General features: G+C 43.7%; 1 protein-coding gene and 1 long non-coding RNA gene across 6 annotated transcripts in view; one reads left to right on the top strand and one right to left on the bottom strand.

Annotated features, from left to right (window-relative positions):
- Positions 1–26,003, top strand: part of P4HA1 (prolyl 4-hydroxylase subunit alpha 1) — a 27,994-nt gene extending 1,991 nt beyond the window's left edge. The window contains exons 2-15 of one of the 5 annotated variants that reach the window (XM_015866288.2): positions 1,681–1,802; positions 2,699–2,795; positions 4,456–4,607; positions 6,654–6,791; positions 8,840–9,079; positions 9,824–10,014; positions 11,284–11,460; positions 15,092–15,162; positions 18,004–18,103; positions 19,207–19,260; positions 21,145–21,210; positions 21,709–21,777; positions 22,125–22,221; positions 22,614–26,003. In XM_015866288.2, coding sequence (XP_015721774.1) covers positions 1,715–1,802; positions 2,699–2,795; positions 4,456–4,607; positions 6,654–6,791; positions 8,840–9,079; positions 9,824–10,014; positions 11,284–11,460; positions 15,092–15,162; positions 18,004–18,103; positions 19,207–19,260; positions 21,145–21,210; positions 21,709–21,777; positions 22,125–22,221; positions 22,614–22,684 — 1,611 coding nt within the window. In that variant the 5' untranslated portion in view covers positions 1,681–1,714 and the 3' untranslated portion in view covers positions 22,685–26,003. Of the gene's footprint in view, positions 1–1,680; positions 1,803–2,698; positions 2,796–4,455; positions 4,608–6,653; positions 6,792–8,839; positions 9,080–9,823; positions 10,015–11,283; positions 11,461–13,912; positions 13,984–15,091; positions 15,163–18,003; positions 18,104–19,206; positions 19,261–19,323; positions 19,378–21,144; positions 21,211–21,708; positions 21,778–22,124; positions 22,222–22,613 lie in introns of all 5 variants that reach the window. The other 4 variants (XM_015866291.2, XM_015866293.2, XM_015866290.2 and 1 more) reach the window with 4 other exon arrangements.
- On the bottom strand, positions 20,081–22,129 carry LOC107315704. The gene is made up of 2 exons (XR_004307694.1): positions 21,685–22,129; positions 20,081–20,850 (listed from the first exon to the last, which is right to left on the bottom strand). It is a non-coding gene; the product is annotated as an uncharacterized LOC107315704 (long non-coding RNA).

The raw sequence follows: 26,003 nt of genomic DNA, 5'->3' as shown, positions 1-26,003 counted from the left end.
CCTACTTACTTGGCAGTTGATGCGTGGAAGGGATTTCCAGCACCTTTCTTAACTGAGCCTTATTTTCTTTGATTTGGGAACAAGTAATGATCCTCCAGCAGGAGTTTTGAAACTTGCTACTTAGCAACTGCTGCTAGGGCAGTGCAAGCTGCACGGCTGGCTGCTGCCCTGGGCTCTGCTTCCAGCTCAGAATTCCGGCTGGGAGGGAAGTCATCTTGGGTGGCTGCACGTTGCTGCAGGACCTGAGCCCTCATGGAAGGCACGAGAGCTGGAGGCTGTGAAAAACAAATGAAATTGGAGGTGACCTCTGGATGTTGTCCAGCTGAGCCTTCTGCTTGTTGGAGCAGGGTGAGCTTGGAGCTTGGGCTGGGCTACGCGTGGGCTTGCCCTATTTGAAAGTCCTCCAGGAATGGGAAATGAGGCTCCCAAAGAAACCTCATCTGCACACAGCTGTTGTCATTGTGACAGACTTTCTCTTTGTACCTAAACAGAGTTTTTCCCTTGTTGCAATTTGTGACTGTTGCCACTGGTTCATTCAGTGTGCTGGTGAAGTTAGGAACAAACAGCCAGTAAACACACAGCTCAGTGAATTCTGAGTACTGATAATATTAACAAATACTTATCGTGCAGTAGAAATGTTTGTGCCTGGTGGTTGATTCACAGATGTGTTGGTTTGGCTGCAGAGTGAGCAGGAGGCACCCAGCTTTCTGCAGAGCAAAGCAGGAGCTGAGAGGTGCATTTGGACACAGCTTTCTTTAAGGGAAAAGCAACAAAATACTTGTTTTTGAGAGTACTTCTTTCAGATGCGATTTGTTACCTTAAGCAATTACTCACCTGGAGCTTGTGTTTAATAGGGCTAATATCAGCCACAGGATCTCATACAGATGTTATCAGTATCTCAGGGTTACCTTGAAAAATAGGTAAGTGTTTCAGGTTGTCTTGGGAATTGGGTTTCTGCTCATTGCATTTTGAGATGCAGTTCCACAAACGCATTAAACCAGTGCTGCTACCAGAAACAACGCTGCCCGATGTTATTGTCTTTGGCTGCCAGTTCTGTCTCCCAGCTGCTCTCTCTAGATGTTGTGTGGCTATATAGTGAACGGAAGGAGCTGAGCCAGGGTGAAGGAAGGGCGCTACAGAGTTGTTTTCTTTTAGATGAATTGGGTTCGGAATAATTGGATTTAGCTCAGTGCCTGGCTGCCCATGGTGGGGAGGAGCAGGTGAGGAGGAGGTGAGGAATGCTGCTTTGGAGCGTTGGTGTGCCGAGGGCTCTGACTTGGTGTGGGCAGAAAGCAGGCCTCCAGCTTGCTCTCTCCAGATTTTACTTTGCAACTCAATCCAAAGCAAACCCTTTTCTTCCTTAACCAGGCAGAGTGAGCCACTTTGTAATATTTCTTCTTTTATTTTTATTTTTTTTTCTTCCTCCATAAATTAATCATCTTGCCTTCGGAAGGGCTGTAAAACCATTTCTGTAAGTACCTGCAGTTGTTTCAATTCACCTGAGGAGACGGATACCTGAAAGGTGAAGCTTTCACATATGGGGAAAAAACACCAATATTTTGTGAATTCCAAGACAGTACGATGACTTCTAAGATATTCCTTAGTTGACAGAATGAACTGTCCCTTAGAGTCAAGTGTGCGCTGAGTAGGGATGTTTTACCTGCTTTGTTTCTTTCGTAGGTACCTGGTGAGGTGACAGCTTTGAGCTACAGCCATGGCATCCAACAAGATGTGGTACACCCTTGCCCTTGGATTTCTGCTGCCTTTTTCTTATGCCCATACGGACTTCTTCACCTCAATTGGTGCGACGTGCTTTGGTGTATATGCTACATAGCTGATAGAATTTCTTAATGACTGTCATACTGATTCTGCAGTGATGTGTTAATGGAGTGCAAGGCTTATATTGGTACAGAGTTAAATCCACTTACTAGCTCTTAGGGCCTGATTGGCTTCTTTCTCACCTTTGAGAGAAATATCCTTTGAATTCATTCAGTGCAATTAGTCCGATGAACGAAGCAAGGCTTTGTTTTGTTATATATTCCTATAGGTACTGAATTTTAAATGCAGTTTCAGTGTGGCTTGAGGCATGCTTATAAAACCAAGCAAAACAGGTACACCATGATACCAGTATGTCAGTGTGCCTTTTTTTGTATCCCAGTGCTGTGGGATGCAGCTGAAGATGTGACTTGCATCACTTCATGGTGAACCTGTTCTGCTGCCTGCTTGCAGAAAGGAAAACAGCAGTTAATTAATAATTAAGGTTATTTGGGTCATACTGGAGTCATGCCAGTGAACTTAAAAATAAATCTGAGGTATTATTGTGTTTCAAAGATGAAGTCTCTGTATATTTAGATTTGTGGTTATTTGCTCTGCATTATGTATGTTTGGCTGGAAGTTTACTCGGTTCCAACCTACTTCCTTTTCCAAATGAATCCTGAATTAGTTCTAATAATAAATATGTGATATTATGTTAATTTCCATGGCAACGAGCTTTGTCCAACACAAGATCTTCTCCCTCAAAGAAAGAAAAGACAAGCTTTGCTCAAGGACTCCTTCCAGTTTAGCTAACAGGATGTGGGAGCATTTTGGGGAAGAAGAGAGGAAGAAAACAGAAGAAATTAAGACTCTTCTGTTTTCATTTTTTCTTCTTTGTTTTTGTTTCTCCTTGTTTAACCAAAGTGTTCACATTTTTTTCTAGGCCATATGACAGACTTAATTAATACAGAGAAAGACCTGGTGATATCACTGAAAGATTACATCAAGGCAGAAGAAAGCAAGCTGGAACAGATCAAAAAGTAAGCAGCTTGTTTGATGATGCTGATAGCTAATAATTTGAGTCTGACCTTATGTAAAAAATGCTTCCCAAGGCTCATTACACCTGAGGAATTTTGCCTCTGAGGCGAGGATTAAGCTAGAAGTTATTACCAGGGTTTTGTCCCCAGGAAAAGGCTTCTAGTTTTGTTTTATTATCTCTAATCAGATTGAACAACAAAAACGTGTAAATATAGCTAGTCAGATGGGCTTCACAGCTTTGTTTTTGTTACATTGGAGGTGACAGCTGTTGGGAAGAAGTTGAAATAACTGACTGAGAGAGAAGAAGGTGGGAGGAATGCTTATGTCTTTAGAGCTTGTTGGGCCCTGTACTCAAAGATATTGTTAGCTTGCTTTGACTTAATCTGAATGAAAGCTGGTGATTCACTGGAGTGGGGAGGATGGCTCACACCTTGTGTGGCTTGTCAAGGCTTTTATGGAAAATACTTGGCAGAAGTCTTGGACTTGTGATTGTGGCTGATAGTGGCAGTGACTCTCACCTGGTCGTCAGGTTTGATAGCCATTGAATGGGAAATATACAACAGGTTTGTGCATGTGCATTGTAAATGCACAAGTTGTTGACATGAGGTTCTTCAGGTCAGCCCTCCTGTCTTGCTTGGAATTGGTCCATAGGAGCCAATGGAGCACAGTGGTTGGGAGTCCTGTCAGGCACTTTGCTGCTGACAGAAGCACAGGTGGGGGCTGTCAGAGCATAGGAAAACATCTCCAGACAGTATGGGAAGAAGGAAAGCACTCTGTGGCACATTAGCAGATGTCTGAGACCTGCCAGATTTTGGAGCATGCTAAATGCCAGCCCTTGTACGGAGTCCTCTCCAGCTTCAGATTTTCTGTTTGCTTTTCATTTTGTGGTTGATGTTTGGTTTTCTCTGTGGGTTGCGGCCTCTCCTAACGTGGATTTATCCTGTTATCAGGGTGTTGTTGCATGCCTTCATTTCTACAAGTGCATTGTTTGGTTCAGGGAGGGGAAGCTGTGTTGTCTGCAGATGTGTAGTGCTGGTGCTTTCAGCGTGACTGATGTTCCTACTGGAGTGAACTCCCTCGCTGTTTCTGCTGGGGTGACAGACAGATGAACAGCAGCAGTTGGTGTGTATTTCAGAGCACGCTGGAGCTGTGAGCAGATGATATCACTAAGGAGCGAGGGAGGTTTGCAGAGTCAGAATTACAGCCTCAGAAAGTTGATCTGGGCTCTCATTTGGGAACCTGAGAGTTGTGTGTTTTTTTTAATGCAAGCCTATGATATGGAAGGCAGTCTTGTGGTGGGGAGTGAATGGGCTTGTCATAGGCCTAGGGGTGTGTGTCTAGGAAAAAAGGTGAATAAAGCCTTCTTGATTGAAATGCATGAAAACTGCTGGCATACTGCAGTGGCATTGTAGGAAAGGAGTTCATTCAGCAGCGTCCCAGCAAAGAAGAACAAAAGAACCCACAAGTTTGAGATTTTGGTGGCTGCCAAAGATGATTTTTTTTTAAAAAAAGGACCCTTTTGTTCATTCCAGAAGTGCTTTATATATAGAAAAAAGTTTGCAATTTGTAATGGGCTTTTTATTGTGCGAGACTGTTGAGTAGCTTGAAAGCAGTTTTATAGCTTTTACAAGAAATGTTAATGACTGTGTGTCTTCACTCTAGATGGGCTGAGAAATTAGATAAGCTGACAGATACTGCTACTAAAGACCCCGAGGGGTTTTTGGGACACCCTGTAAATGCATTCAAGCTGATGAAACGACTTAACACAGAGTGGGGCGAGCTGGAGAGCCTGGTTCTGAAGGACATGTCGGATGGTAAGTATGCCAATAGCAGGAGCAGTGATCAGATCACATTATGATTGTAGCTCCTTGACTGTCTTTCACAGGCAGTGCTTTGAATTAGGTTTGTAAGTCTGCTTTTGAGATGCTATCGTACAAAAGTGTTTTTCAGAAGGCCCACTGTCTTCATGTCAGTGTGTTATTATTGGAGCTTTACAAAAACTTTAGAAAAACTGATGTTTTACTAGAGGCTTGGAGGCTTTCCATTGTGGAGGGTGTCAGGGCTGGCTTCATGTACTCATCTAGTCTTTCAGGAGATTGTACCTAAAAGTGTGACAGCTCCATTGAAAAGAAAAAAGGGGAAAAAAAATCTGTTCAGAGTGCAAAACGTGGAGAGCTTGTTTTGAAGTGCTGTTGCTGCTGATGTGCCCACTGCCCTTAAGGTGTAACGGTGTGAAACCTGAATGCTGGCAGAGTCCAAGTGTTTGTGAAATAGATCTAAAGGAGTTTAGTAAATGCTTGGCTGCCTTGCTTCCTGTACAAGAGTGGAAACTCTTCAGTAGAGAAAAGGACGTATCAGTTGACTGTGAAATAGAGTTTGAGTAGCAAGGAAGCTGGGCTGGTTACATTTGGCCTGTTAAAATCTATCTCAACAAGCAGTTGATGTTAGGTGTAGGTTTGTAGTGGAAAATGACAAGTGGAGCTTTCAGAAAAGACCCAGTGTTTGTCACTGATAAGAACAACCATCTCATTGGGTCCTGTACTTGGAGTGAGAACATGGTAAGACTTGTGCTTTGGGATGCTGGGACAAAAGAGATTGTCTGATAGAAAAGTTACTTTCTGTCAACATCAGTGGCTGTTGGTTTGTTGAGACTTGGGTCCTCATGGCTGACTTTGCTGATGCCATTCCTTTTGTGGAATGTGGTGGCTCTGTGGAGTTCTGTTTCCCTCCTCAGTACAAGCAGCCTATTGGTCTCCTGAGTGTAGAAGCAGAAGGGGAAAAATGGTTAGTCCTCCCACTGAAAAGATTACAGCAGCAGTTTGGTGCTCAACACAGGGCTCAAAGGGTTGAGATAACAGCTGATTTGTCTGGAGCACGTTAACACAGGGTACTGCAGTAGTTTGATAATTACTGGTCACAACATTAATTGTTTCCCTGTTTAAGGAGCTCTTTGAGAGTCTTCTCATGGAACTATATTGTGTAGCACCTTGCTTGCTGCTTATTTTCCCTGCTGTGTTGTTTGTCATCTCTGGGGGTTGGATTAAGGTTTTTATTTTGCTATGCTGTGTGGCCTTGGTTTATATTATGATAAAATTGGCAGCCGAGAAACTGCTGTTTTGTGTGTATTTGGCATTGCAGTCATCTTTGGGCTTTGGAAGCCATATTGTTGATACTATTAGTAATTGTACTCTGCTTTGTCTCCTCGGGGAGCCTGGCTTTGGAGGAGATAGGGGAGGATGCTTTCCAGCAGTTCCTCAGCATCCCTTTCTCTTTTCCTTCTTTCCCTAGAGCTCAAGAGCTAGTTCCAATAGCTCCTGAGGATTTTGACTATCTGTGGGATGCCCAAACCAGCACGCTCCAATTGCTACGTGTGATTAATGTGTTTCAGGTTATGTCTGAACAATTACTTTAGAGTATCGTGCAGAGATCTGCCCTAAGAGGCAAGACAGATCTGAGTGGCAGAGAGTGTGGGCTGATATGGGCAGGTGCTCAGAGTGGTGGCATCCCCAGTATTTGGAACTTCACCTCCAAACAGCTGCAGAATCCTGAAAAACTAGCAGAATATTTGGAAAAGGTCTGCTGTCACCCTGGTGATCCTAAAGAGGCACAAATGACTGCAGTGTGCCAGGGCCTGGCCTTTGCTATGTGCTGTATGTAACATTTTTATTATATGCTATGCTAAGGCATAAATAGTTTCTGAGTGAAGCCTCAGGCATACTCCTGTTCTTCAGAAATAAATCTGCAGTAATGGCCTTTCCTGAAATGTTGGCTTTCCCTGGAATAGGGAGTCATTCATTTCATGCCCTGAGTTGGTAGAGTTCTTGGGACAAAGAAGGCTGAGTGTTATCCTGTTCTTCCAGGCTTCATCTCCAACATGACAATCCAGCGGCAGTTTTTTCCTAATGATGAAGATCAGACTGGTGCAGCAAAAGCCCTCTTGCGGCTCCAAGACACGTATAATTTGGATACCGACACCCTCTCAAGGGGAAATCTTCCAGGTAAGGCTCACAGGTGTTATCTGCAGTATGTCCAGATTACAGATCCTTTCACAATGTTCCGCCTTGTTTAACTGCTGTGTGAAGGTACCAGTACCACTCTCCTTGTACTAGAGCTTGAAGATTTCCTTTTAGTTGAGTCTCATGTCTTTCTTCTAGTGGCAGTAAGATAATGTAGTGCTAATAGGTTTTAATAAAAAAGAATCAATATGCTGCAGTCAGTATTTTCCTTGTGGTAAAAAAGTTAAGTTGTATTTGAACTTCAGCTTCACGGAGTGTATAAACTGAACAGACAAAGGTAGAGACCATTATTACATGCATACAAAAGAACCTGCGCTTATGTGGCACTATGAAGAGGAGCAGGTTTATATGCAGGAGACACACTTCCCTGTCAGGAGGCTCTTCTCTGCTAGTTTTTTGTCTTGTTTCCTCTTCTCAAAGCCAGTCCTGTGCCAGCTGGCAAAAAATCAACTTCGCACAATCCATCTGTGTTTTTGGAAGCGCTCATTGTGGTCAGATGTCTAATAAAATTAAGGGTAATTGGCTTTATATGTTCTGCTGTATAACCTTGCTTTTGGGTTTCGTTCAAGACTGTCTCAAAGAGCTACACATTCATTCTACTACAATAAGCCGTTCATTATTTTTTTCCTAAAACAGCACAGAATGAAAAGACAAAGTGCTTTGGATGGGCTGCATTTTATTGCTTCTTTTGAAGCAATAAGCTGTCCAGACTGTGCATGATCGAGTGTTATTGCAGAACCCAAAAGCCCGAGAGTATAAAAGAGAATAAGTTGTTTTTTTGGCCTTCAGAGCTAGAGATGAACGTGCCACGTGGTCACTTGTTTGTGCTCTTTGTCTCCTTTCCCAGGGAGTTTCCGTTTGCGAGGTGGGCAAGCTTTGATCAGAATGCTAAATGCTGTTGTGTTGCTCGCTGATTCTCTTCTTGCCTTACAGGCCATGCTGTTTCTTTACATCTGTTATCAGCCTTATTTGATGGTTGCTGTTCTGAGCGCTCTTTTAAGTGGCCTTTTCACATTTAGATGTTATGCTGCTTTTAAATGCAACCTGTTACTCTTTCCAGAGGATCTTTTTGTGCCTAAGAACACTCAGCCCACCTCCATACTGCATCCCCTAAGTTTTGCACTGCCTTAGAGCAGCTTCATGTTTAGAAACCTGAAATCATTGGCAATCCCAGGCTGGACCAGAGGGTGTTAATTATTACCTGCAGGTTATTCTTTCTTGTGGACCATCTCTTCAGTTCTTTAATTTCTTATGGCATGTCTTCAGTATAATTTCCCTGTTGGAACGCAGCAGTGGGAGCTGCTGGGAGAAATCCAGGAAGTGTTAAGGTGTAATCAGGAATTTAGTGTAGCTGTAAAGCTGATGGGTCCTGGGTAAGAAGAAAAGCTTCCATCTGCATCTCAGTTTCCCTTTTTACTTAAATGCTTTGTTTACTACAAAAACAGATGTGGTTTTTCCATGGGCCTTCATTTACAATAGCAAAAATAGGAATGTGTCATTTGCTTACTAGTACTTTACTCTTCCAGAGGTCCCTTCAGATGTTTCTAAAATAGACTGATTTCAGAAATCTCAAGTAGCTGGGAATTCACTGATGTCTTCTTTTCCTCCTTTGCTAAATTGTTGCTGACACAGGGTGTGCTTCAGTAACATTTTGAAGAAATAACACACCATCTTTGGAAACAGATTTCTGGAGCTTGTTCCTATGCTTGCTTTTGCTCAAGGTATCCTGTGTTCTGAGGAAGGAGGGTTTCCTTTCTTTTCCACAAATTGTAGAGGCACTTAGCTAGTTTCTGGTATTCTGGTGATGGCAAACTGTATGTAATCACTTCTATCTTCTGCTAAGGGTTTGCACGTTTTAGATACTTAAAATGGATATTCAACAAATAGCCGCTGCAGAAGGAAGATGTTAAAGACCACAACAGCAACAGAAATGAATGATGCTCTGAAGAATAGGAAGTATCTGAATGTGGCTCTGAGGAGCGATCCAGTACAGTATTCTGTGTAAATCTTTTGTTTTATTTCAAATACAGGTGTAAAGCACAAATCCTTTTTAACAGCTGAAGATTGCTTTGAGCTGGGAAAGATTGCGTACACAGAGGCTGATTATTACCACACTGAGCTCTGGATGGAGCAAGCTCTGAAACAGCTGGATGAGGGAGAAGTGTCTTCTGCAGATAAAGTCTACATTCTGGACTACCTGAGTTATGCTGTGTATCAGCAGGGGGATCTGAGCAAAGCAATGATGCTCACCAAGCGCCTTCTCGAACTGGGTATGTGAAGGAGGGATTTGAGGCTCAGCAAGATGTAGCCCTGTGGTTGAGCTGGCGTTACCCAGGGATTTGTTCTGGGAACTCTTGGTGTTCCTGATTTCCTGCCTTGTCTACAGGCTTCTTAAAATGAAATACCCAAACGATTTGTGCTTCTGTAAATATCCCACTGATGGACTGTGTGAAGAATGTAAACATAATCTGTATATCAAAGGCCAGCGAGAACCACTTATTAGTGAACTGAAACTTTACTTTTTTTAATTATTTTTTTTAAGGGTATTGATTGCCAAAACCTTGGTCACCAGAAATGTTAATTCCCAAGCTGTTAAGCTTAAAGCCAGTCAAACTGTCCCAGCTCTGCCTGCCCACTGAAATTTCCTTGTCCCTCCTGCTCTGCTCGGGTTGGCTGGAATGGCCAAACCCTGCTTATTGTGCTTGGAAACCTTCACATACTGAGCTGAGGATCCTGGCCTCACAGTAATTGTTTTCTTAACTGTGAATGAATAGAGCTTTGCTCTGACAGCTCAAGTTATTTTCTACTATGCAATGCTGCAGGCTCGCATTCTTCCAGCCTAGTTTGGATTTTCAGGTATCCTGTGATACTCTCAGACCAGAATAGGTGTTTCCAATTTCTGTTTGAGAAGCAGTGGTTTGAACCTGTTGCTTTTGTTTTTGTATATTGTCTCTTCTGAATACTTCTTTTCTAAGCTGCAGACTTGCTGGTGATAATTCTCTCTTTTTCAACAGATCCTGAACATCAAAGAGCAAATGGGAACATGAAGTATTTTGAATATATCATGGCCAAAGAAAAAGAAGCCAATAAGTCCAGTACAGATGCAGAAGACCAGACAGAGAAGGAAACTGAAGTTAAGAAAAAGGATTACCTGCCTGAGAGAAGGAAGTACGAAATGCTGTGCCGTGGGGAGGGTCTCAAAATGGTAAAGTGGAGTAGACTGTTCTCAAATGTATGAAACCAATTGTAACAAAACAATGTCCAGAATCTGTGTGTGGTGTGGAAGCAAGGAGCTGTTACAGCAGGTGGCTGGGTGTGTTGAGCTGAGGGTTGGTGTGCACTGGAGTTCTTCCCTGTTCCATTCTGTCCAATGGAAAGGAGTGTTACTGCTGACTAGTTTGAATATGCTAAGTACTGAACTGGAAGTCTACATTTGTGTATGGTATTTAACAAAGGTGTTTCTTTAGTGACAAAATTGTTTTTAATAGGAGTGTGAAAAGTACTGCTTGTTGCAGTATTTCAGAGTATCGTTAATTTGCTTAAAGTACTGACAGGCTTTAACCCATAGTTCTTACTGGGATTAATCCTGGAATTCCACACAATCACAGCAAAAATGGGCTAAAATGGGCAAACCTGTAACGCCACCAATACTGATGTAGGGTGAAATATAAACATTTCCATCAGATCCAGCTGATAAAGAATTATAGGCCAGGCATATTTGCCACACCAGTTGGGATGTATGTATGTATGTATGTATGTAAACTGGCCAAATCTATCCTGGACTGCATTTAAAGCAATGTGGCCAGTAGGGCGAGGGAGGGGATCTGCCCCTCTGTTCTGCGCTGTGAGACCTCACCTGAGTGCTGCATACAGATGGGGAGTGCTCGGGACAGGAGAGACATGGAACTGTTGGGGCGCATTCAGAGGAGGGCCACAAATATGATCCAATGAATGGAACACTTCCCTGCAAAAACAGGCTGAGAGCTGGGGCAGTACACCCTGGAGAAGAGAAGGCTCCTGTCAGTATTGAAAGAAGGGCTGTAAGTAACAAGAGGACAGGCAGTTTAGCAGGGTCTGTTGTGATAGGATAAGGGGAAATTATTTCAAACCAAAACAGGGGAGATTTACAGAGGATATAAGGAAGAAATATATTACAGTAAGGGTGGTGAGGTATTGGCATAGGCTTCCTAGAGGTGGTGTTGCACCAGCCCTGGAGACAGCCAAGGTCAGGCTGGACACAAGGCTCTGAGCTCCTGACAGGGCTCTAGGTGTCCTTGGTCATTGCAGGGGAGGTTGGACCAGATGGCCTTTAAAAGTCCCTTCCAAATCGAATGATTCTATTTTTCTATGATTTCACAGACTTAAAGCATCTCTTAAAGGCAATAGTTCCTATCTGTTGTTCTCAGGACATCTTAATGTTTCTTAGAGATATCAATGGAAGTTCTCTGATGATCTCGTTCCACCTTGCTTTCAGACTCCTCGGAGACAAAAAAGACTGTTCTGCCGCTACTATGATGGAAACAGGAATCCTAGATACATTCTGGGCCCTGTCAAACAGGAAGATGAGTGGGACAAGCCTCGAATTGTTCGCTTTCTTGATATCATTTCCGATGAAGAGATTGAAACTGTGAAAGAACTAGCAAAGCCAAGGGTAAATGCCTTACATTTCTTTACCTTTTGGAATCTTAAATCCATGCGTCGCTTTCTATGTGAGTGCGTGTGACTGTCTCTCTTGAGCACAGGTTTGTGTGCAGTGTGCTCACACGCTGCTTCTCTCACTTACAGCTTGTGGTGACACACTCTTTCTAGGAGTCGATGGGAAAGCTGGAATTCCTCTGTAATTAAAATCCAGGTGGCTTTAGACTCTTCTGGCAGACAGTTTCAGTGCACGCTGTTTCAGAAGAGGAGAAGAGCATTACATGACAGAAAACAAACATAATGCAGCTAGGCTGCCTTTAAGGATACTTGTCGTCAGATAGGCTCTCCCTTTTTTGTTTCTTTGCCACAATTGTGACATGAAGAAGAGAGTCTTCTAGGGAAAGGCATTCCTCTGGTTCTGGAGTGCTGCGTTACTTTATAGACAATAATGAATGGTGCATTCAGTATAGAAATAGAGACTTCTGTCTCGCAGGCTCTGAAGTTACCTGCAGGTGAAAGAGCTACAACGGGGCAATACATATCAGTGCTGCTATGCTTCTTATTCACAATTCCAGCTCTTCAAATTCTGTTTCAGAACCTGGATTCCAAGGTTCTTACTTCTGAGGGCCTGATTCCAGGCCAAATCAGCTGTCAGAGTAAACAGGAGTGTCCAAGATAAACAAAGAACCGACTGAGCTGCCATCTGAATCCAGCTGGTGTGACTGCACCATGTACATTTAAGATATAGTTAGAGAAATTGAGTTATTTCCTAATAAGTTACCAGTTATTTCTAAAATAAGATTCAAACTCGTCTAAATATAATTTTCCTAAATGACTTATTGTCCAGCGAGAGCTGAGCAAACGAAGACTAGGGAAGAAATGCATTGAGTACAGGACAGTTAGTGTCCTTTGCTGCAAAGTAAGCCAGCAGTGGCTTATATCTGAGCACGTGGCAGGTGAGGCTGCCCTTGACCACCACACTGGGTACTACAAAGCCTGAAGTGGATTTTAAAGCTTCCTAAAGGCTGAGGCATTGTGTTTCTGAGGTGGCACCCAGAGCTGTATGGAGGTACAAGTGATTCTTTTCACTTACCCATAAATCATCTGCTGACAGCCTTGCTGCTGGTGTAAAAGTCAGAGGCCAGTTGTTTCTCTTGGTGATTAAGCCCCTTTGTTGCTGCAAAACTTGGCATTGTAGCTGTGAAGTATGACTGGATCATATCTTGATGATGTTGAAATAAGACTAAAAACAAGAGTCTGAATAGATCTTTGAACACGTGTCTGTTTTCAACTTCAGGAGCTGCCAGATGTTCTTCCTGTCAAATGTTTGGCTCGTGTCAAAGACTGCAGATTCACAGTTTAGTGATGTAAAATCTTAACGCTATTAGTGTTCCATGTAATTCCTGTGGCCGAGGCCTTGTAGAGCTCAGAAACCAGTGCAGAAGGAGCATTATTTTTAAGGCAGAAGGATGGCGTGCTCCATGCTTGTTCATGGGGCTGTTGATGTTGCTGCTTCCCAGAAGATCCCGTTGCATGATTCTGTGCCCAGCCTTGTGTTGCTCTGCCACGAGCTGGTAGGAGGGAGGCTTAACATCCAGCTTTGGGACTCTGGAATCAACGTTTGTGACTTGATTCTCACACGTGCCTGCATGGGATGGGACGAGAAGCTGTTTGCTAAGAGTTCCCAGCACCTGTTCTTGTCAGCTGCGACACGGAGGCTTTGACAAACTTAGTTTCTTTTAACAGTAGAAAAATGCTACTTGTGTTTGGTGTGGGAGTTGGTGTGCCATGTTATGCCTAGAGCCCACCAAAATATGCAGCTTCTTCCAAAATGTACCGTGCCCATAGACAAAACAAATAGGTTTCCTTAGCAGTTACTGTTAAAGAAGTTTGCAGTGTTGCATTTAGTACTGAAATATTCAGCAGGTACGCTTCTACTCATGTTTCATGTATACACGGTCACAGCATTGCCTGGATTCAATGTAACTGTGAAACTCACGTGAAGGACAGAGTAACAAAGGACCTGTCACTATACCCTATTGCTTGCAGCTGTCGTTACAGTATGAAGAAAAGGAAAGCTTCCAGCTTGCTTTACTCAGACAGCTGCTGCTCTTGCTCCAGAAGTGCAAATACTGCTCCCCCGAAAAAGCTGATCTTCTCTAATGCTTCAAAAATATAAATATATATATGCATATGCATTTAAAAACACACAGGAAAAGCACACACAAATTCCCTCCTAAACTCTCCTTCCAGTGAAATGGGAGGGTCTCCCTCCTTCCCATCACAGCTTTATGATTTTCTTCCCTGGTTCCGTAAAAGAAAAACCACCTTGAAAGGTGACTGGGTGGTTTGGGTGGTCTGCATAGAGGCTTGTGTGACATTTCCCCTTAGGCTTCTGAGTGGTCGGATTGCTGTGATGCAGTATTTGCTTTGTAATGCAACTGTTCTGATGGTTCGCTTCACAGCTGAGGCGAGCCACCATTTCAAACCCCATAACAGGAGCCTTGGAGACGGCACATTACAGAATTAGCAAAAGGTAAGAGAGCTCTATGCCAGATGTTTTGGGCCTGTAATGAGTACGTAGGTTCTGCTCATTATGGGGAGAAAAGAGGTGGTCTATAAAGACAACTTTGGCTTTGTAGCCCATCGCTTTATTACACGCAGATCCTGTAACAGGCTGTTACTGCTGAGTTTCTCAGTCTTTTCCTTCAGCTAGAAGAAGCGTTTGCTGTTTGTTTGTTTTGGGGGTATTTTTGGTCACCTGCTCAGTATGTGTTCTCAGGTGATGATCTGTGCAAGAAGCAGGTCTCTTACTCAGCATACAAAATATTCAGTGCTACAAAACCTTCAATGGACTGCAGTGATTTTAGCACTCCATTTCTCTTTGCTGTTGTCACCAGACAAAAATTTTCCCCCTTCCTTTTGCAAAATCTAGCAGAGCACCCGAAGTGCCTTAACACATGGGAGAGGTGCTTGAGGTCATTGCCACGTGGTGACAGCTGGGTTGGCACACACAGCGTGTCTGTTAGTCACACAGCATCAGCACCCAGCAGTGCCCATTGCTCCTGCCTGGGCCCTTCTGCCTCCTGCCAGCACAAATCTGGTAGAAAGCAAGCTTGTTTTTTGACTGGTCTCCTGATTCTTTTCACTTTGTCTATAGAGTAGTGCAAGTCTTGAATTTAATAAATGTTTTCCAGAATTTGCTTCAGGATAAAACCTGGCTGGTTCTGACAGGAACTGTGCCCCTGACCTCCCTCCTGTTTCAGTAGAGGTAATTAAAGATTGGCCACGCATTCCATCTGTGTTAAGCCTAAATTCGCAAAGGAGGTAAACTTCTGCATGAGGAGGAACTGTCTGTGAAACTCAGCATGATACGTTTTTTTGTAGAAAGTCTCTAGTTTGCAGCAAACAGGAAAGGAAAAAAAAAAAAGGAGGAAAAAAGTGAAAGGACAATCTAACCAAATTTTTCTGATGAATTTGTTTTGATTTGGACGTGGCAGCTACGGCTTCCGTTGCCCTTCAAATATTGCTAATTTAAGAGCATTGCATACCATCCAGACCAATCGGAACCCTTTCAAACACCTGTGGCTTGGCAAAAAGCAGCCTGCTAGGTGGGTAAGCCCTTGTCCTTTCTCTTTTTGTAGCTGAGCCGTGCTACTGTTCATGACCCCGAGACTGGGAAACTGACCACAGCACATTACAGAGTCTCTAAGAGGTAAGGGGAACGTCTTCCAAAGGTACTCCCAGTCCAAGGAAGTCTGTTCTGTGGCTGTACTGCTTCATCTCTAAGCGTGGGGCCAAGTTGGACTAATTTTAATTTTAATTTCAGTCTTTCTAACTGAGCTGATTCATAACAAAGCAAGCGGCCATCTGAGATAGAAAATACTTCTACGTGTTAGTGGTAACTAAAATGGGGGTTCCCAAGTTTGCTTAGCATGCCTTGCCTGGTGCTACTAATGACTAAAATGTTCTGTTCACCCTGACCATGGACGAGGCTGTGCGTGTCTTTCACCTGTACCATGAATCTTCAGTACTGGTAACATGCTACGTAAAACAAGGCATCACTGTGCTGCTGTGATCCATGTGAGTAGTGTGAGCCAGAGTTTGTTGGAAAGGAGCACGAGGAGCTTGTGCTGTTAGTGCTGAGGTGGCTGTACTCATGCAGAGCTGCTGGTAGAAGTGTCCTCCTGCTGAGGGCTGCTGAAGCTGGTTTGGATTACAGATGAATCATTGCTCCTGAAAACCAAAAAGACTGCTTGCTTTATTTTTTTAATAGCCAACTGCTTTCCCTCATCAAACATTCTTTCCTAGCAAACGCTCTTAGAAATGACAGCATTCGTCTGTGAGAGGATTGCTGTTGCGGTGTGGGACGTGGCAGGCTGTGTGAAAGGGGCACCTTGCCAGCAGGGTGCGGAGCACAGGCAGGCTGTGCTGTGTGCAGCACCAGCACGGATCTGACACGGCTTTCAAAGAGCTGCTTTTTTCCTCTCCTCCCAGCAGCCACCCATATCGGGTGATAAAGTTTCCAGTTCAGAAATACCAGACTGGTCGTTTATTTGTTCCTTGTTACCTCTCCAGCATTATTTTTTTTTCCCAGAAAAATATATTTTAGAAAGTTTTTAAATGAAGAAGGCAACGTTCTGTGTGAGCAGTGACTGCTGCAGTAGCAGTGTTGAAATGCTCCGGTGTGGTGCTGCTGTGCTGTGGCTGAGGACACGGCTGTTGTGATGCCTGGTATGAGGCTGGCTTGTGCAGGGGGCACGTAGGGCCACCTGTGTCATGTCACTCTGGGCAGCAGGCTGCATTTTTCCAAGTGCTATAGCATTATTTCTGCAGAAAGCTTTTGTGCTGTTGAAATCTGTGTCAGAAGAGATGTGACGCAGACATACAGGCGTGGTGCGTAAACGTGGCTTGCTGTGTGCAGTGGTCATAAGCACCACTAAAAGCCAGGCCATGGTGGGAGGAAGGAAAAAACATCCCTCAGCATGAGTTCAGCACTCCTAGTGAAATAAATCCTTCTGTTTCTGTAATGCACTGCCTCATGGCTGTCTTTTGAGGCAGGATGTCCTCCAGTGAGTGAAATCTGATGCTGGATGGCCTGATGACAGGTCCCGGGGTCCTCTACCTGTCAGGCTGTCTTTGTACCTCAGGGCAGTTAACTTCATTTTTAAAACGTGTTACAGCTTTACTTTATGAAGGAGGCAGTGTTTGCCACGGGGAGGACTCAAAGCAGCTGCTGCGGTTCTACATACTCAGCATAGTACAGAAGGGCGCTGTTTTCCTTTCTGTATTGAAGCCTGTGTGGTACGCTAGGCAGAGTGCTCCAGGGGCTGCTGTTGGACATGAACTCAGCATGGGGTGCGCAGTGCTTGTGGCTGTTACCTGCATGTGGCTGCGTAGCATGGCTCTGCATCGCTGCTGCTTGTTTGGGAAGCAATTCATGTAGTGCTCTTTGCTTTCTCCTGACCCCCAAGTGTTGTAACACTTTCTTATACTAACAGTGTGCAGAAGCAGATGAATCGTGTTTGTGCGAGTCATTTACATGTGGTTCATTTTTTCTTTAAAAAAAATAAAACTCCATGCTCGTAGAGATTCTGTAACCTGTGTCAGTGTCTTGTCACGTGTCACGCTACCCATCCTCCAACATGATGTTTTGGTGTGGTTTTTTTTTAGTACAAATTTTTGGATGAAAGCAAACAAATCTTTATCATAGACATAAGGAAAGTTCATTTTTGTAGCAGTACTATGACGTTCTTAGCAGTTAGGCACTGTGCACAGGTGTTACAGTCCAACAGTCTTGTAAAAGCAGCAGCAGCCACTGCTGAGCCTTGGATGCTGGTGTTGGTGTGTGGATGCCTGATTTACCAACATAAGGTGTTTAAAGATGTTTTTGAAAATCTGAGGGTGACTTTTCACCCTTAAAAATCACTTCCTGAAATGCGCTAAATACCAGATTTGTGATCGGCTGTTTGGGTAGAAATTATTCAACAGGGAAAATGAAGAGTTCTATGTATTACTCAGTTATTCTCATAATGATGTTTAGTACCATTGCACAGGTAAGTAATGTGAGAAGACAGAATGCACAGCACTCACCTGTGAGTGGATGGTGACATGTGGAAGAGCTGAGTTACGTTCACGTAGAACCGGTGCACGCTAAAGTAATTCACTTCTTCTTTTCCCAACTGCTGCATCAAATGGGTGGTCTGAATTAGCGGTTTGGAACGGGTAAGAGCAGAACTGTAGTGTGCGTGTTTTAGAGACACAGCTTGAGCCGAAGGTCACTGATGGGAACCCTTTCTTGTGTCACTTGATGGTCCCATGTGGGAAGGAGGACCCTTAGGCTTAGAGCTGCCATAAACCAGAGTCCTAAGTGTTCTCTAGAACACATTTATTGAATGCAGTTCTTGGAAATATTTCTGATGGACCTACCAAATTTTTGCAAGCCACAAAAGATAATCTCAAATTTGAAGCAATCCCAAATGTAGCACTTGCACTGCTGGCCTACTGGCTCTTTCTACCATATTTTATTAATTTATTGTGTTTTTTTTCCACTTAGTGCTTGGTTATCTGGATATGAAAGCCCTGTGGTATCTCGCATTAACACCAGGATACAGGACCTAACAGGGCTCGATGTCTCCACAGCAGAGGAACTTCAGGTAAGTGACTGACTTCCACAAGTATGGTGACAAGTGCCAGCTAGCACTTCATTCTGGATGGCGGTGCATGCAGAACGGTGCTCCTGTGTGGGAGGTTGTCACATTACATCCAGGGCCAGCTAATTTGGTATCTGGTTGGATCTAAGACTGTCAGAAGAATGACTGTTATTCATCACAGGGAGGTAGAAACAGTTGTCTTTGCAGTGTAGCGCTTGCTGTAGTGTAAAATAGCTTGTTGCTGCTGCAGGGAATAACTGAAGCTCACAATGCTTATTGGAATGAATGTAATTTATTTATACTAATGAAACAGTTCTGTGGTTGTAGGGTGGAACTTTTTTTCTGAGATGACAATGAGAAGTTTAATTTGACAGGTACTTTTAAGAAAATGGGGAGAGAATGGTGTTTAGATTTGCAGTCCCATCCTTGGTCCTAGAAGGCCAACGGTGCTCTCTCTGTAATGTAACCTGAGTATCTTCTGTTTTAAAAAGAAGTGCCTATGTTCATTTGCTTGAGGCTTTTAAATGTGCTGCTCCACTGAGAAAGTGTATGTTAGTCCTAGAAAGCAGGAGTGTGGTTGCAGGAAGGCTGTTGGAGCCCTCCCTCCAGCATCCTGGTGATAAAATGTCCAAGTATCTTGATGCAAACTGTAGATGCAAGGAAGAGGAGGAAGAGATGTTTAAATGACTTAGAGGTCAAAAAGTGATTTAGGTTTGAATGATGTAGAAGTGCTACAAGCTATTTGGAAAATAATATTGCCTGTTATGTTTCTCAGAGAAAAAATATTTTTCTGCCGTGGGAGGTGGGGAAAGGACTTGCTGGTGTGAAAAAGAGCGAGCTGCCACAGGCAGGAGTGCTCAGAGTGGTTTGCAACTTCTGGGCAGCGTGGTGCTCCAGTGGGATGTCTCAGCAAAATCTGATCTCATTTGTGAATAAACCCAGCAGGACTTCCTAGAGCATGGTACATTTCAGCTGACAGAGACTTATATTATAGCTTAATTATGAAACTCATCTATCATAAGGCTGTAATTGATAGTCAGATTCTTGCCCTTTCTTGTCTGGATAAAATAGCTTTACTAGATTTTGTGCTTCTCCTTTCGCTGTAGGTAGCCAACTACGGAGTAGGAGGCCAGTATGAGCCTCATTTTGATTTCGGAAGGGTAAGTCCTGTTTCCTGTCTCCACCTCTTTCTTCTTCACAAGTGCTGTGTTTCTCTTTTTCAGGTGGCAAATTATGGAGTGGGAGGACAGTATGAACCCCACTTTGACTTTGCACGGGCAAGTAGATGGAGGAGAGCTAGTCACCTGGTGAAGCCTGGGCCTCCTGGCTGTGGCACAACTTGTGTTCTTTATCGTGCATTAAATTTTGTAGCTCTTCAACTGTTCTAATCTGTGTTAGTGGAGAAGCCCTCTAAACCACCAGCTGAACTGAGAAACATTTCAGACATCGTGAAGCAATGAGGTTTATCTTCAAAACCATAATTTATAAGGAACTATTCTTAAGGAGATGACAGACACTTCCTAAAGCAAAGGGCACTCGCTTTATTGTTAAACTGGAACCATGTTTAGAATTATTTTAGCTGACCAAGGTACTGGCAATATAAAGCCACTGAAGTACATGCAGTCAAACTGCATAGATGCTCAGTGTATATCCTGTGCTCCTGACACACAGAGGATGGTGGCAGCAGCTAATGTGCATCCACGCACTGAGGCTGTCACACAGGGGTCTGCAGTGCAGTTAAGGCAGATGTGGCTGCAGGGCCGACAGCTCAGTGCCCTTTCCTAGAAGGAATGCTTTGGAGGCAGCATAGTAAACTTGCATTGCAGCTTACTGTGCAGGCCACGCCATCCAGAGAGCGTGCTTCCGCCAGAGCTGAGATGCAGCATCTTCCATGCTGCTGAAGAAATTTGTTGGAGTGCTCCCTGTTACTGTTGTTGAGCTGCTGATTGCTGACAGACTATTCAAACCGGAAAAGGCCGACTTTTTTTCGCTACTTAGTTTTTCTCATCACACCATCCTCCTTTTATTTGACTGAAATTCACAACTTATTTCTCTTCCAGCTTAAATTTCAGAGTGCTGGAAATAATTATGCTGAATTCAGTTGGTTATTTACTGGGCACACTTGTTTGTGATTTAACGCTTTCAAATTATCCTTATGCTGTGAATCCAGGCCACCAGCTATTAATTAGAATTTCTGCTCTGCTCAAAAGCATTGCAAGTGATTTAACAGTTTCTGTTTGGAAATGCTTTGGGATGGTTTCTGAAATACTGATTGCTGGAAGTTTTAGCACACACAAGTAGTGGGCACGGGAGCTGGGCTCTGCGTGATTAGAGAATAACCAAAAAACACAACAGAAGTAGAGGCACCACAAAAGCTCGCTCATACCCCCCAGCGTGGGGTTTTGTTCCTTAAATCAGGTGCTCCCTTCTGAACCCAGCGCGGGGCTGGTGTTACTGCAGCCACACGACACGCTCACGTTTCGCATACTCCTACCTTACTCCTGTTGAAAGCTTCAGGAATGGCTGCATTGGGCACTCTGTGGCTGCAGTACAGCACGCTGCTGAATGAACCACTCATGGGGTTCTTCATGGCACTCCAAAAGCGTGTGTGCCAGGGAGGAGCACAGGATGCTGAGGGCAGAGCAGCAGCAGGGCTCACTGTTCCTGCTGAGTGGTGCTGGCTGAGTCTGGGGCTGGAGAGCTGCCCTCATCGGTGCTCCTCTTGGGGAAGGATGAGAAAGCAGAAGTAGCTGTAATTAAATAATTACCCTTGTGAATATGAAGAGGATTTGTATACTCATTTTCAGATGGTACAGTTGTCCTTACCCATTAGCAACTTGGGCACATGACTTCCATCCTTTTAATGTATTATCTAAATGAATAAGTACACTTAGCTTCTGTTCCTGTCCCTGCCCTTGACTATAATGATTGAATTAATTTTTCTGCATGAGTTTGTCCGCTGCTGGCTCTGCAGCTGTCTGTCATTGACTCTTCTCAATAATCAAAATGAAACGCTTATTAAACCTGCTTGCTTTCATTCACAGAAAGATGAGCCAGATGCTTTTAAAGAATTGGGAACAGGCAACAGAATTGCTACTTGGTTGTTTTATGTAAGTGATACATTTCTGCTATGTGCTATTGCCAATACTGTCTTGTCACTGCACATCCTGTACAGCTGAATTATTTCAGTACTTTTGTTTAAACTGAAGTGATTTGCAGTTGAAGGCAGCCATCACCTTATAGTAACAAATACAGGTAACTTACCTGCAAGTCATGGCTCTTACTTGTGCTTAAGTGCTTAAAGGAGGTTCTTTTCTCTCAGAGTCCAGTAGCGAATCAAAATATTTGACTGCCTATTCCTTTTAATATCTGCATCAGGATTTACAGCACACTCATTGCCATGACATTTCAGCACTTGGCATTCAGGTCTATTGCACTTTGAACCAGACGGGTGGGTTTTATCCCTATTTAATGCTTTTAATCATGCAGCCTTTGCTCAGTAAGTGGGAGGCAGAAAATAAGTTGCTGAATAATTTGTTTTACTAAAGTGTTACATGTGAGGAATGCAGAGGCTTGCAGCTTACCTGTGCCTTTTGCCACCTTTCCAGATGAGCGATGTGTCAGCAGGGGGAGCTACCGTCTTTCCTGAAGTAGGAGCAAGTGTTTGGCCTAAAAAGGTAAGAAGGGTTTATTGTCCAGTGTAACTCTTCACCTGCACAGAACTGTACCGCATGTATGTTTGAACATCCAAAAGAAAGCTTTACAGTGAGTTTATGTGAAAAAGAGCCCTGGCCACCGGGTGCTTGCAAATGAAGCCACTGGAGCTGTACTGGTGGTTCCAGGGCCCTCTGAGCTGCTGCATGTTGGCTCATAGTTACATTTTGGACATTGAGTAAATCAGTCTCACTCCGTAGCAAAGAAATGTTAGAATAACAAAAACAGCCTTTTAAAAGGAATCTCTGAAATACAAATGCTCCTCTATCTGATTGTTGAGTAAGCTGAGGACTTCTACTGCAATTTCCAGGGAACAGCTGTATTCTGGTACAATCTCTTTCCAAGTGGAGAAGGAGATTACAGTACACGGCACGCGGCCTGCCCAGTACTAGTTGGAAACAAATGGGGTAAGTGTCTGTGCTGATGCTCCTGCTGCTTGTGACCTGGAGCTCAGGCATTGCCTTTGGGTTGCTTTCTCTTTCTTTTTCCTTTGGGTTTCACAGTAGAATAAAAACCAGGCAGAAGTGTTAGGTCCCCTTTGAAGAAATCTGTCTCTCTATACATAGTGTTACTATGTATGTAATGCTATGTAGATTTTATTTATATCTAAAGTATAGCAGTATATTTAATAGTTTCACATTGTTTTGTAGGTGTATTGTTTTCCTTTGATGGATTAGGTTACCTTCACACTTGTGTGTGTGTTAAAATACTCCAAGTACTGGATTTGTTAAATTTCTGTAGCTTAGTCAGAGGGATGAGCTGAAGGATGCAGTGACCAAATACCTTCATGTCATTGCAGTGTCCAATAAATGGCTCCACGAGCGGGGACAGGAATTCCGAAGGCCGTGCACGTTATCAGAGCTGGAGTGATGCAGACTCGTCCTTCTCCTCTGTATTCAGTCTGTGTAAAATGCACACATCTCCTACAGTTTACAATTGACTAACACTCCACTACAGATTCAGTCTTCAGCTACACCAGTGTTTCATCTGTGGACAAAACAAACATGCTTTTAGTTCCTTCTAAAATATCCCCTTTAAGGTTTTATAAACAGATTATATTAAGGTCTATGAGTGTTACAGGAAAAAAGAAGAGGACAAATTACAGATGAGGGCTACAACCAATTGTGGTGTTGTGTGGTGTTCCTTCACCATAGCCCCTCTGACCAGCCACTGCTCGCTCACTTAGGGCTCGTTGCAACTGTCTGTTGCCCGATGACTCAATGGGAGGGCTCCTTTCTAAGGAAGGCTGAATTAAAGCAGTTCCTATTCTCCTGTTTTCAGACATCTGACTCCTTGCTTTTCTAGAGTGTGTGAAAACTGTGGCCATGGTTTGTCTTCATCTGGGAAAGAGGCTGTTTTCTGTTTTGGCCTGTTTTCTTACTTCCACAAAAGCCCAAATTTTTGGCCTGTCCTCCTTCTTAGCTTCTATGGTGAATTAACCATGAAAACGTGAGCCACCAGTTGCATATGCACCAATGAAATGCTTCAGCAGTGTTACATCAAATGCATGCCTGCGTCAGAGCAGCCTGACAGCAAGCAGGGCCCATCTCCTCTGTTTTTTCTCTTTGTTGTTTGTCCACATTGAAAGAAACAAATGCTGCTTTTATTCTGTCTTAGTAGTAAACACGTCTGTTCCTTGGGCAGTGGAGATGGAAACATTTCCATCTTCATTAATAGAAGTAATTGTGCCTTAGGACACTGGAATTTCAGATTGGTTATGAGACTTCAGGTGATAAGGAAATTCAGTTTTCACAGAATGCTCTCCACCCCTTTCCTCCTAGTTCTCAAGTTCTATGAGGAATAGATGGCCTATTTATAATCCTAGATCATTTTTTAGATGCTTTTTCTTTTCGCAGATGTTTTTGCTGCCGTAGGTGCTGTGTGCAGCCTGCAGCAGTGACATGCCTTTAGTTAGGGGATGCTGCTCACACAGGGCCAGGACTCTCCCTGCTCTCCTTGCTCTGCTGTTTGTTACTCACCTTGCTTGAGGCTACTCCATCAGCTGGGACTGGTGAGCAAGGAAGCACAGGGAAGGGGCCGTGGCAGAGGCTGTGGTGCTGCTTACTTCGCTGCTGCCAGTCCCATGAGCCAGGCTGGAGCTGTGCTGATCACTCCACGCACCCATGCATGCATGAGCACGCACATACACACTTACTCAGTCCCCAGATCAGCAGTGCAGAGACTTTCAAGGCCCTCGGTTGGTGACGAGTCTTCCTTAAGCTGATATGACATCAAAACCTCTGAGGGAGATGAGACTGTGGCAGCTGTAGCTGTTGGATGTCAGTTCTGCTCTTGAGATTCCTGTGGGAGGAATAACTGCTGTCTGTGTCCCTTCACCCCCCAGCACAGGAGGAGCTGAGCAGGGCAGGGAGGGGCTGCAGCAGGTTCCCTTTCCTGAGCCATCCCTCTTCTACAGTGGGATTTTTAGCTAAATGGCTGAGTATTCCACTAGGGTGGGAACAAGAATTAAAGTGAGCTGCACCAGATTCTGCCTAAACAGTCTGATTTTCTGGATGATGGTGGTTGTTACTGATTTAGGAGTCGAGCCTGAAGTCTTTACCAAGAATAAAAAAAATCCTGTTTTAGTTACTTGGGTTTTCTGCCTCCACAAAATCTTGAAAATTGAGCCAAAAGGTAGAAGAAACCAACAGTTACATGTGAGAAATACCTCTGGAATATGGAGGATGCAGTTTATGGTACTTGTGTTTGAAATACTGCATGCTTTCAGAAGAGACTTTAAAATCTTTGCTGGAAAATCTCTTGTTAGATTTCTATTGAGCCTGTTAGCAGTGGGACCTCCATAACTTTATCCTTAGCCCTGCACCCTCCTGTCTTGTGCTTGTGTTTTTGAAAGGTGTGAAACAAAGCCCCATCCAGTAAAGAGAGAAGTCAGAAGCAGCTCCACTACTTCTGTAGTTCTCACTCATTCAGATTTGTTGGTACAACAGAGCAGTGTTTGACAGAAATAGATTCACAAAAATAAAGAATTCAGAGTGATCAAAGATAATGCTAAATTGTAACAATAATTAAAAACAAACAAGCAAACATAATATCCTTACTTACCCAAGTTTTCACCTTTCTACATGGTGTCAGTACAGTCTTTTCCTATCCATGGTGTTCTCTTTTCTATCTTCTCCCCTTTCTTAAGCTCCAGGAGAAGGCAGTGGTGACTAGGGATGAATCCTGCCCTTTCCCTGCAAGTAACAGACAGCAGTGGAGTGTTAAGAATCCTGTTTGGGGGCATTCATTTTTTTCCAGTAGCTCAGAGGCATCTCTGAATGGTTTTAGATAAGCCAGTTCTGCACAGTAAACTAGCACAGGAAGAATCAGTGCATCACCACCATGTAGGTGTTTGGAAAGCAGCGCCTGGTCTGGCTATTAACAGAGCAGCTGTTTCTTTCTGAAGTGTGCAGAGGAATTACTTGACATATGAAAATAATTCAAAGCTACAATTTGTAAAATGTAGGAGAGAAATTCTGAATAAATGTGGCAGTGATTGTTCCGGTACTGTGACACTGTAAGAAAATGCTGGGGGCTCGCATATGTTGGATGGGAAAATGCAGGGCTGAAATGATGAGAAATCACCTTTCTGTTATATCAAGTGAAGCCTAAAGCTGAACAACGAGCCCAGAGGAACTTGTGGAATGTACAGGGCAGTTTGCTGAGCAGGTCCCTCCCTCAGCTCCCATCAGGTAGCTCCAGGGCTGACTTTCATTTTAAGAACGGTCTCTAAAGAGGCAGCACTTGGGGAGTACAAGTGTTTTAGTGCGGGGCTTCTTCAGTCAGTGAACTACACAACAACCTGCAGTTCTTCACAGAAGAAACAGTTTGTCTTTCGACGGTGGAAAATTTCACTTGGTTTAAAAGGAAGAACTCCCAAAACTCAATCTCAAATCTGCTGAGGCACATCAGACTGAAATGTCCTGGGTTATCGGTAGAGAAAGCATAGGTTTTTCCTTTAAGCTGCAGATAATCCTCCTCTGCTGCAGTAGTGTTTGTACACCTCGTCCTAAGTGCGTGAGTGGTGATGCAGGTGGTGGTTTTCCTCTCTGCCTTATCCCTTCATTTCTCCAAGGGCTGTCGTGGATCAAGAGCGTGGCTCCTGTGTGAATCTAGTTTTGTATTAAAGGTGATTGAAAACTGTTTGGCTCGCAGTGAGTGACAATTGAGAAACTGCCTTACTGTTACA

This window comes from Coturnix japonica, chromosome 6 (assembly GCF_001577835.2).
Source record: "Coturnix japonica isolate 7356 chromosome 6, Coturnix japonica 2.1, whole genome shotgun sequence".
Lineage (NCBI taxonomy): Eukaryota > Metazoa > Chordata > Aves > Galliformes > Phasianidae > Coturnix > Coturnix japonica.
This window is presented reverse-complemented; position numbering and strand designations above follow the sequence as displayed.